Consider the following 12,243-nt stretch of genomic DNA (forward strand, 5'->3'; position numbering starts at 1 on the left):
CTCCCTTTCTTTCTTTCTTTCTTTCTTTCTTTCTTTCTTTCTTTCTTTCTTTCTTTCTTTCTCAGGGCCTATGTAAGTCCTAGTTATCCTAGACATCACTATATTGATCAGGCTGGTAGTATACCACCAGGCCCTGTTCTCCCGGAGTGCAGGAAACCGTGGCTGGTCACATCTACTTGATGACAGACTCTTGCACATTAGGTGCCACGCGTGGCTCCAGCCTAGGCCCCGATCGTGCAATGTGTGGACGTGTCTCCAGAGGTTCTTCACACCTTGTCTTTGTTTATTTGAAGCTGAAGATTTTGTAATTTTACTGCCAGGCTCATGTTTTTCAGTTTCAAAGATGACTGATTCATTTTACCAGATTTCAAAGTCAGCAAGGTGCTGTGTGTGTGTGTGTGTGTGTGTGTGTGTGTGTGTGTGTGTGTGTGTGAGAGAGAGAGAGAGAGAGAGAGAGAGAGAGAGAGAGAGAGAGAGAGAGAGATCACAGGAAAACTTTCAGAAGTTATTTTTATTCCCCAACTATGGGGATTCTGGGAATCCAAGTCAAGTTGTCAGGCTTGGTAGCAAACACCTTTTACCTGCGGAGCCTCCTCACTGGCCCTAATTTTATGTTTTAAGAGACTTAGGTAAAGGTTTCAGCTTGTGCCTGTAATCCCAGATGAAGCTGAAACAAGAGGGTTATTCGTTTTAAGAAGTCATATGGGTATAAACAATTCTTTTTTTTTTTCCCCGAGACAGGGTTTCTCTGCGTAATAGCTCTGGTTGTCCTAAAACTCGCTTTGTAGACCAGACTGACCTCAGACTTACAGAGATCCTTCTGCCTCTGCCTCCTGAATGCTGGAATTAAAGACATGTGCCACCACTGCCTGGCTAGGTATCAACAATTTAAATAATAAAAATGAATTGCTAAGGTAGAAGTTTATTTTTAGAGATTTCCAAGTAAAGTATTATTGACATGTTATGTTGCTGACTTCCACCATTGGGATACGGTTTTCTTCTCCTTTCTGAGAAGCTGTAGCAGCCTTTCTCAGTCTCTCCTCCAGACACTGTTAGAATTAAACTAACCAAACCCCACGGAATTGTGGTCTTCAGGACCTGTGCACCCCACTCCTTTAACCCTTTAGCTTCACTGCAGAGTCACACTCTGGGAGTTCTTGTTCTGTTGACACATTCACTTTTAAAATGCTTCCTTCTACCCTAGAGCTATGATGTGTAATTAGTAGCTTTTATTTACTATAAATAGAATATATACTATAAATAGAATGTTGATTGCCATTCTGAAGACAGCCAACGTTTTCGTAAGGTTTCCAATGAGCATGTCTAAGTGTTCTTGCAAGCATTAAAGCTGAGCTATGCTTTTCAGCTGCTTTGTTATATTCAGTTGTGAGCTATTGAGGATTATTATTTAGTTATGTGATAATTTTGTTTTGTATAGTTTGTTATATGCTTTATGTAGTTAATTATTTATAGACTATCATATCTAGATAAGCTCTGTAAATGAAAAAAATATTTTTCTTTCTTTTTTTAAAGACAAGGCTATTATAGCTCAGACTAGTCTCAGATTTGAACTCACTGTGCAGCTGAAGATGAAGGTGAACTTCTGCTCCTCTTGCCTCTTCCTCCAGAATGCTCGGATCACAGACTGGGCCACAGTGCCTAGTTTATGTGGTGCCTGGAACTGTACCCAGGGCTACTACAGACTGGGCCACAGTGCCTAGTTTATGTGGTGCCTGGAACTGTACCCAGGGCTACTACAGACTGGGCCACAGTGCCTAGTTTATGTGGTGCCTGGAACTGTACCCAGGGCTACTACAGACTGGGCCACAGTGCCTAGTTTATGTGGTGCCAGGAACTGTACCCAGGGCTACTACAGACTGGGCCACAGTGCCTAGTTTATGTGGTGCCTGGAACTGTACCCAGGGCTACTACAGACTGGGCCACAGTGCCTAGTTTATGTGGTGCCTGGAACTGTACCCAGGGCTACTACAGACTGGGCCACAGTGCCTAGTTTATATGGTGCCTGGAACTGTACCCAGGGCTACTACAGACTGGGCCACAGTGCCTAGTTTATGTGGTGCCAGGAACTGTACCCAGGGCTACTACAGACTGGGCCACAGTGCCTAGTTTATGTGGTGCCTGGAACTGTACCCAGGGCTACTACAGACTGGGCCACAGTGCCTAGTTTATGTGGTGCCTGGAACTGTACCCAGGGCTACTACAGACTGGGCCACAGTGCCTAGTTTATGTGGTGCCTGGAACTGTACCCAGGGCTACTACAGACTGGGCCACAGTGCCTAGTTTATGTGGTGCCAGGAACTGTACCCAGGGCTACTACAGACTGGGCCACAGTGCCTAGTTTATGTGGTGCCTGGAACTGTACCCAGGGCTACTACAGACTGGGCCACAGTGCCTAGTTTATGTGGTGCCTGGAACTGTACCTAGGGCTTTGTGCCTGCGAGGCGGACACTCCACCATCTGAGCCTACAGCCTCAGCTTGTTTGGCTTATTTCAGTTTAAATTACATTTAATTTAATTTAATTTAAGTAACTTTAGCAATATGTGTTGATTACTTATTTGCCTTATTTTTTTTCTTTTAGGGCATTGAATTTTATATCAGAATGGAATCGAGTGATGGCTTTTTCTTTAGAATTTGAATATGGAGGCTTCAGGAACAGATGAAGTTGACAAGCTAAAATCTAAATTTATGTCTGCTTGGAACAACATGAAATACAGTAAGTATTGTGATTTAAGGATGTTGTAAGCCTGCTAGAGAAGGAAACACTTTACTGTGTCTGGAATGATCATGGGATGTGAACGGAATATAAGCAGTGCTGATGAGACTTCCTTGAAGAAAGTGGGATATAACCGTGAACATCGCTTAGAGAAGCGAGAATCAAATGTACCGTACAGAAGTGTGGGCATGATCTGTAATTCCAGCGTTCTGGATAGAGAGTTCAAGGACAGCCTACTCTACAGAGTGAGTTCAGCCCAGTGAGGACTGTATATGAGACCCTGTCTCAGAGAGAGAGAGAGAGAGAGACAGACAGACAGACAGAGACAGGGAAACTGAAGTGAATTTGTATCATGAAACTCACTTTTTTTCTAATTTGGTATACTATTTTGATATTCTCGTGGCTATGTGCATATGAATTTTCCCAGGTTATAAAAAATTCTAAAGTTCTTTGAATTTAATTTCAGTTAGTTTGATATGTAACCAGGAAGTAAACAGAATTGGTAAAATAGCTGGTGTCAAGTTTATTCACCAAGGTGTGTGCCTTTCTTCTTGGTGAAGCCCCTGGACTTGACTTTTAGCATTTTCTTGGCAAGCAAAATCCAAACAATCCAATCCAATCGGATTGTTGGGGATGATGAAGCCCCAGGGAGGGAGAAGCCCTTAGACTGAACTGTATTTTAGTGCTTGCCTAGTTGGTTTGAACAATGGCTCACAAGAGGACCGTGGGTGAGGAGGGGTTTGTCAGGCTCACGGCCTAGAGCACACTCTAGAAAGTGTGACATGGCAGCAGCCACGCTGCACCTGTGTCAGGGAGCAGAGTGAGACCAGTGTGCGCTTGGTGTGATCTGTGTCAGGGAGCAGAGTGAGACCAGTGTGCGCTTGGTGTGATCTGTGAGAGTGAGACCAGTGTGTGCTTGGTGTGATCTGTGTCAGGGGGCAGAGTGAGACCAGTGTGTGCTTGGTGTGATCTGTGTCAGGGGGCAGAGTGAGACCAGTGTGTGCTTGGTGTGATCTGTGAGAGTGAGACCAGTGTGTGCTTGGTGTGATCTGTGAGAGTGAGACCAGTGTGTGCTTGGTGTGATCTGTGTCAGGGGGCAGAGTGAGACCAGTGTGTGCTTGGTGTGATCTGTGTCAGGGGGCAGAGTGAGACCAGTGTGTGCTTGGTGTGATCTGTGTCAGGGGGCAGAGTGAGACCAGTGTGTGCTTGGTGTGATCTGTGTCAGGGGCAGAGTGAGACCAGTGTGTGCTTGGTGTGATCTGTGAGAGTGAGACCAGTGTGTGCTTGGTGTGATCTGTGTCAGGGGGCAGAGGGAGACCAGTGTGTGCTTGGTGTGATCTGTGTCAGGGGGCAGAGTGAGACCAGTGTGTGCTTGGTGTGATCTGTGTCAGGGGCAGAGTGAGACCAGTGTGTGCTTGGTGTGATCTGTGTCAGGGGGCAGAGTGAGACCAGTGTGTGCTTGGTGTGATCTGTGTCAGGGGCAGAGGGAGACCAGTGTGTGCTTGGTGTGTCCCGTACATTCTCCCTTTGGTTAAGTCTGGGACTGCCTCTCAAAACAGTGTTACCAACATTTAGGGTACCTCTTCCCCCCCAGTGAAATGTTTCTGGGAACACACACACACACACACACACACACACACACACACACGGTAATTCTACATTTAGTCAAGCTGACATTAAAAATTAGCCATGACAATTCCCTCTCTTGTCAACTTGACACCCAAACAAATCCATTTAAATCATAATATTCCACCCCTGAATCCTAAAGTCTCTTTTTCATCTCATTAATGCAAAATGCATTTTAGTCCATCTCTAGATGTACCCGCAGTCTTTGACAGTCCCAACACCGTTCAAAATTCCAAAGTCTGTTTTGAGATTTAAGGCAGTCTTTTAACTGTGAACTTGTAAACAAACATAGCCTACAAACAAATTATATCGTTCTGATGCACAGTGACACAAAATGACATTATATTCCAGAAGGGAGGCATGTAGGCATAAAAGGAACCATCAGATCTAAGCCACGCCGAAGCCCAGCAGGACAGATGCCAAATCCTGCAGCACCGTGCCGGGCGTCAGCGCCTAGGATGGTATCATCTAGGTTCTAACGTGCTTGGTTCCACTCCTCTAGCTCCGCCTCCTGCAGCACGCATAGCTTTTCTCTGCAGCTGGCTCCGCTCCACACCAATAGCTTTTCCTGATGGAAGTGGTCCTGGCTCTCAGCATCCTGGGATTTCCATTGCAACTGAGGCTTCATCATCACAGTTTCCTATAATGGCCTCCCTGGGTCTCCGGTCAGGGACTCTGACCCAGACATACATTACCTGGCTTCTGTAGCTTTCTGGGACCTGGTACAAGTCTCCATAGTGTCCTCATTCTTGCATCTTTCTTGCCTGAAAAGTCAGTACCGTGTGGATGATTCTGCCAAGTTCTTCTGCCAGTTTGAGCCACAGCCTGGCCCACTTGGACTGAAGCTGTAGTGGCTTATGCGTGCTTTGATGCCTGCTTTCAAGAAGGGAATCACATTTAGTGGTGTTCTCAATTTAGGTTCTTTCCTTTCAAATGGATTTCTTTTTTTTTCAAATGGCGGAGCCCTTGATGGGCGGTGCTATGTCTTTGGGGCTCTTTCCTGGAGGTTCTCTTAGCAATCATGGCTGCTTCTCAGTACCTACCTTATTTGCAGCTATAAGCCCCATTTCACCCTCCCAATTACACTTTATTTTGTGTTCATGTATACATGCTTTGTGTGTGTGTGTTTGTGCCTGCACACATACGTGTGGACAGAGGCCAGATATCAGGTGCCTTCTTCAGTCACTTTCTGCCTTAATTTTTAACAGAGGGTCTGTCACTGAACCTGGAGCTCAACAGTTGCTGAGACTGCCCGGGAAGCCCTGGTGACCCCGTTTCCACCTCCCAACTCTGGGATATAGATACATGTCTCTGCACTGACTTTTTCTGTGGGAGCTGGAGATCCAAACCGAGGTCTTTGTGCGAGCCCTTTACTGCTGATCCGTCTCCCCAGCCCCACAGCGTCATCTTACGGCTTTGTTCGGTCTCGTTGTAACCCAGGAGATGTGGAACTAGGGCTCTGACTTGTATCACTTTATGCAAAATCTTAAGTGAGTCCGAGAAGTTCGCGTGCATGCTAAGTCTGCTAATAGGATGTTTTTAAATTGTTATTTATTTTTAACTTGTATATTTTTAATTATGTGTACACATGTGTGTCTGAGTGTGGTTCTGTGCATGTGAAGGCCGGAAGAGGGCAATGGACCCCCAGGAACTGGGGTAACAGGCAGTTGAGAGCCACCTGCCATGGGATCAAGAAATTAAACTTGGGCCCTCCGCAGGAATAGCAACTGCTTTTAACCTCTGAGCTGTTTCTCTAGCCACTATTTGATTTTTTTATGTGTGTGTGTGTGTGTGTGTGTGTGTGTGTGTGCGCGCGCATGTGTCATGATGAACATGTGGAAGCCAGAGGACAGCTGTAGACTTGGTTGTCTCCTTTTACCATGTGGGTCTGGGCTTGAACTCAGGCTTCTCACTGGCCCGTCTCACTGGCCTGTCTCACTGGGTCATCTCATTGACTCATCTCATTGGCCCGTCTCACTGGCCTGTCTCACTGGCCCATCTCACTGGCCCATCAGAAGGATGCTTTTGAACAGAAAAATTATCTATCTAAGGCTGAGCCACTGCGAGTTTCAGTTGGCAGTGACATTTTGAGAGGGGAAAGACCATGAGCAGGGAAGCTATTTTTGACACCTCACAGTAACCCAAGTGAAGCCCAATGAAGGCCGGTTAGTTTGTCTGATGTCCCATTCTATCTTGTCCAGCTTAGAGCCTTTCTTGTATCATCATGATTTTAATACATATTTTTCATTATTTGTATAAAGTGCTTTAAGGGAGCACTACCATAAAAACCACTAGTTTTAAACTTTTGTTATCAACTGTTAAATGTAAAGACAGATAGCGTATTAGACCCATGTCTGTCAACTTTGTTTATTTATGTCCTTGTGTTTAAAAAAACCATTCCCTCTGCTTTCTTTCTGGAGAGGGTCTCTCTGTGTAGACCAAGATGGCCTCAAATTTGTTTCTCTTGCCTCAGTGTCCCGAGTCCAGAAGTTACTGGCACGTGCCGCTGTGGCGTGTTCAAGCCCAACCCTTAGTTACATGCCCTTGGCAGTGCTCAGTACTGTAGAGGACCGCTGCTTTCCGCGGGAGAGTCAGAGGTTAGTGCCACCATGGATGCCAGTGAGAACACCCTCTCCCACTGCTGACAGACGACGAGTTAGAGTTCGTGACTCCAGGTGGGGCTTAGGACAGGAGATTGAGCTCAGCTGAGGATGTCTGAGCACTCATGCACATCTAGACAGCTACATCAGAGAGCAGTTTCACCAGGCGTGCTAGGCTACTATGTGGTCTCTCCAGGAATTTTCAAGTACTTCACACCTTTAAAATATCTGAGCTAGGGACTGGAGAGATGGCTTAGCAGGTTAGAGTCCTGGCTGCTCTTCCAGAGATCCTGAGGTCGATTTCCAGCAACCACATGGTGGTTCACAATCATCTCACAGGGGTCTGATGCCCTCTTCTGGCATAAAGGCATATATACAGATAGAGCACTCATACATAAAATAAGCAAATAAATACATATTTAAAGAGTATCTAAGGTGGAAGACAACTTAAAAAGTTGATAATCTTTGCTTACTTGAGGAACGGAAGCCATGTGAGGGAAACCGGAGTTCCCACCTTTTCAGTTTACACCAGAGGAGTACTGGGACCCTTTTCTTTGTCTTCTGTGTTTCTTAAGTGGTAGATTTTGGTTAAAAGAAACCACAATTTATTAAAACTAGAAAAAATAGCCTCTAATTTTAGTTCATTGTCTTAAATACTTGTAACTTCTAAAAATGTATATTCATAGTATAACCATGACTTGAAGTCAATTAGGAGGAAAGAAACACTGTAGGGTTGTTTCCTTGAAACCTTAACGCCAGAGCCTTCTTTCTCTCCATGCAGGTTGGGTGTTGAAAACAAAGACGTATTTTAGTAGAAATTCACCTGTTTTATTACTTGGAAAATGTTATCATTTTAAATATGAAGGTAAGTGATAAACATGTAAAGCACTAAAAAAATCTTTGAAGAATTTCATTACTAAATTTCTGGATTAAACTGATTTGACCTGTCAACCACCTACACCTTGTATGACGTAATGTGTTACTGTATGGTGTGGTCCTTGTGCATCCCTGGAGGATAAGGAGCACAGCATCTTCTCACTGCAGCCCTCATATTTTGGACTTTGATTCTTTAAGTACTAAATATTACTTGTGTTGATGTGCTTGTATTCTTTTTTAAGTTCTGTGGTAACTTTAGCGTGTGATAATAAAGAAAAATGGTCACCTCAATGACGTCCCCAAGGGTCTGTCCAATAGTCACATCCCACCTCTCTACGATACTGAAATTCACGTGAATCAATCAGGCCTTGTTGGTGCCACCTCCTTCCAGAACTTTCTTCCCTGCCTGCCTTTCCGCATCCTTCATTTCCCCTCTTGTGGGTGGGCTTCATTCTCCCTACTGCTTTCATGGCGCATATATCCTGTTCCCTGCTCTTGTTCCCCCCTCTATCCCCTCTAGCCCCCCCCCACATAATTCCCCTCTGCTTCTTCTTAAATTGTGTTGCAGTGAAGTGACCCTCTGATGTGTTCTTCAGTCTCCATCTATTTATGTAGGTTTTGCAGCTCTTGTATTTCTTAGCATTGTGTAATCAGTTCGATCAGACCTCCAGTATTATTAACTATTTTATTCAATTTGTTTGCTTCCTTCCCCCACATTTATTGTGTGGTTTTTGAAGCATTTCTCCTTCTTCAAGCTCTTGGCTGTTTATTTAGTGCTGACGTTTCTCCGTAGTATTTAGTGTTGACCCGGTCTGAAGAAGGTGAAGAATGAGTTACTTCTTGAGAGGAGTTTGGAGCTCTGTGTTTGTAGGATGAGGCATGAGAGTCAGGAACTATTGCGTCATATTTAAAACAAATCTGAATGTCAAAAGTGGCATATTTAGACATACTGCAGTGCCATGTTTAATTTCCAGGCACTTTTATTTGTAACTAACTTCAAGTTCTATATAATACTGAGAGAGAATCATGTCAACAGAGGCTTGGCATTCATTGTTTATTATCATCTGCTGAATATGTGTGACGTTAAAGCGATGGGAATTTTTCACAATGAACTGAAGGCAAGGGATGGGTGCAGGAAGAATGAAGAGAGAGTGCATTGTGAAACTCTCAGCCTTTAACATCCTACTTTGGATGTTGAATTTGGAATTGAGAGGTGTAGCTTGTACACATCCAAGCCAGCCAGTACTAATACCTATCAGAATCTGCTAATGCTGAACAGTGTCTCCAGCTGCAGGTAAAAGGTAAGGTTGATGTCAGCTCATTTCAAGTATAGAGTTTTGTAAAGTATTGGGCAAACAATGGCTTTTTCATAGTAATTGTGCTAGACGTAATCAGTCTGTCAAGACCTTTAAAATGATACGTGTGGGTGGCAACAAATTCTGAAAAATTATATGTGAACCTAAGAGGACATTTGTGTTTTAAGAATTTTATATTCTTACTCCATAGCTTATTGGTTTTGACTTTATAATTTGAGTATAAATATTCATGTCAATACAATGCACACTTTACAAGTATTAACTCATGTGACTGTACATATTTTTTGCATATTGACAAGTCATGGCTTGTTATTTTCAAGAAACATTTCCCAGAGCTGTAATATGTGTGTCTTGGGCCATCGGAGGGAAAAAGAAAGATATTTTACATTGCCCCCTCATCTAAGAGTGATTTTACGAGAGTGTCAGATGGCCACTGTTAGGAGCAGCATCGCTGTTCATCCTTGGATTGATTTCCCACAGCGGACAAACACCTCAGGGTTCATTCTCATTTGATTAGACAGTGTAACACTTGTATTCCTTTTAAAATGAACAGAAAAGATCAGAAAGGTTGTTCTGTGATTTATAACAAAACAATGACGATATTACCATTATGCTTGCGTCTTTAACTGTCTTTATACTATATAACTTGCGTTTTTAAAAATTCTGTAGATGAAGACAAGATGTTGCCTCCAAGATCAGGATGTACCATTGAAGAGCATGTGATTGCAGGAAATGTGGAGGAATTCCGTAAGGATTTCATTTCTAGAATTTGGCTGACCTACAGGGAAGAATTTCCTCAAATAGAAGCCTCAGCCTTGACGACAGACTGTGGCTGGGGCTGTACGCTGAGGACTGGCCAGATGCTCTTGGCTCAAGGGCTCATACTACACTTTCTCGGTAGAGGTAAATCAAGTCTCTATTTCCGGCTGCTGCTGTCCTGACTGTGATCAACAGCTTGTGTAGAACATGCTGAGGTTAATCCTAAGAGCTGATCTGCCTTCTGCATTTGGATTGAGCTGACCTGACCATCTTACACATGCTCCTGACTCTCCTTTCAGAACCGTGCATACATCATGGCCATCTCACTGTTTAGCCCTAACTGACCTTGGATTCACAGAGATCCATCTGCCTCTGTCTCTCAAGTGTTGGGCATGTGCCACCATACCTGGCTATAATTCTTTATATTAAAAATTTAGGTATACTCTTAATAAGAACATTATGTTTAGAGCTTTAAAATGATCTATTAAAATAAATAAATGTGTGGAGGCCAGAAGAAGATGGCAGATCCTCTGGAGCTGGGGTTACAGGCACTTATGAGCTGTCCGGCATAGGTGCTGGGGACAGAACCTTTGTCCTCTGCAGGAGCAGCAACACTCTTGACTGCTGATCCATCCTCCAGCCCCTGTGCTTAGACTGTTCAATCCTCAGAAATCTCATTGATATTCTTTGCCATTGACAGCTTACTTGTATTTACTTTCTAGTGTCATTTTTCCTATCAGTTTTTTTCAAATAATGTATATATTTGTAAGAGGGTTTTGTTTTTACCACTTTAGGCTCTTATCTCTAGACACTACTAAATATCGGATTTCTTTAAATTGTTAGACAATATCCTTGTGCTATTAACTCTTCTGTAGATGATTGAAGTCACTTAGCAAAAAAGTTAATGAGTAGTGTGACAGATACGAGGGAATTTTTTTTTAATTTTTAAAATGTTTGTATGTTGGAGATTGAACTCAGGGTCCTGGTCATGTGCCAGAAGTGTGCCCTAAACACAGCTAAGTAAGACTCAGTTCAGACCAGTTTTAGGGGCCGATTTGTTTGTGGTCCTGTGTACTCATGAGCAGGGATGGGAATGTTTGTTCCTGAACAGATCTTTGAACTTGTGACTTAATCTAGATTCAAAATGATGTGTTTCGTTAATTTACAAATAACGTTTAACGTTTGAAGATTGCTGCATTATTAAAAACAGTAAAATAATGGTGATATTTGCTGTGTTTAGATCTTATAGCTTTCCTGGATTTATTCATTAACTTTTAATTTACTAGAAAACTATTATTCTCTAACCGAAGCTATTCTGTAACAAAGCATCATGGTGTTCTGAAGGAAGGGACCAGGGAAATATCTTAAAGAAAAGTAAAAATTTCAATCGTCTTCTCCTTCTCTTCTTTTTTTCTTCTTCCTCCTCCTCCTCCTCCTTCTCCTCTCCCTCCTCCTCCTCCTCCTTCTCCTCTCCCTCCTCCTCCTCCTCCTCCTCCTCCTCCTCCTTCTCCTCTCCCTCCTCCTCCTCCTCCTCCTTCTCCTCCTCCTTTCCCTTCTCCTCTCCCTCCTCCTCTCCCTCTCCCTCCTCCTCTTCCTCCTCTTCCTCCTCTTCCTCCTCCTCCTCTGCCTCCTCCTCTTCTTTAAAACAGGTAATCAAAACTAATCTCCTGTCTTAAGATAACTACTCAGAGTACTATAAAGGTTAATAAGTGTTTTCTTTTTTCTTGTACCTTTGAGAAGCCCAGTCTAGACCTGTGTCGGTGGAGTACAGGTGTTTTGTTATTGAAAGAGTGCCCGTTTGTACCCGAGTTCAGCAGCTCGCCGTTTTCAGCCTTTCTTTTTTGTGGCTTTCCCTTAATTACATGTAGTGTGTCCCCAGTTTAGAACATTTAGACGTTACAGAGTCGTTCAAATATATCATCGACATCACCATATTCTTGTCGCTCATATGTTTATTCTTTTGTTTTATAAGCAAAATCTTATATTTCTTGCTGTTTGGCTCAGTCTGGTCCAGAATGCCTTCCTGCCGTGCCGCGCCTGGGCCTCCCGAGCACTGCTGCCAGCACCCTTCCCATTCTTTCTCTTTTCTTCCTCCTTCCTCTTTTTTTCCCTGCTGTCTTTTTATTTTTTCTTCAGTACTGGGGATGAATTCCAGAGCTTTGAGCATGTTAGGCAAACACAAAGCTCTACCTCCATCCCACTGTTTCTGTTTTTTCTCAAAGCAGGTTCTCCCTGTGTAGGCAAGGCTGGCTTCAAATGCCCAGTTGTCCTGCCTCAGCCTAGCAAGTCCTGGAGTTAGTTACCATGCTTTTCTTTCCTTTCCTTTCCTTT

The 12,243-nt window shown here is 43.6% G+C and overlaps 1 protein-coding gene across 5 annotated transcripts in view; it reads left to right on the plus strand.

The window, feature by feature from the left end:
• Atg4c (autophagy related 4C cysteine peptidase) overlaps nt 1-12,243 on the plus strand; it is a 70,853-nt gene that overhangs the window by 18,086 nt on the left and 40,524 nt on the right. For 4 of the 5 annotated variants that reach the window (XM_075944901.1, XM_075944904.1, XM_075944902.1 and 1 more), the window contains exons 2-4: nt 2,601-2,735; nt 7,743-7,826; nt 9,823-10,056. In XM_075944901.1, coding sequence (XP_075801016.1) covers nt 2,660-2,735; nt 7,743-7,826; nt 9,823-10,056 — 394 coding nt within the window. In that variant the 5' untranslated portion in view covers nt 2,601-2,659. Of the gene's footprint in view, nt 1-2,600; nt 2,736-6,834; nt 6,959-7,742; nt 7,827-9,822; nt 10,057-12,243 lie in introns of those variants that run through there. The other variant, XM_075944905.1, reaches the window with a different exon arrangement.

This window comes from Microtus pennsylvanicus, chromosome 13 (genome assembly GCF_037038515.1).
Source record: "Microtus pennsylvanicus isolate mMicPen1 chromosome 13, mMicPen1.hap1, whole genome shotgun sequence".
Lineage (NCBI taxonomy): Eukaryota > Metazoa > Chordata > Mammalia > Rodentia > Cricetidae > Microtus > Microtus pennsylvanicus.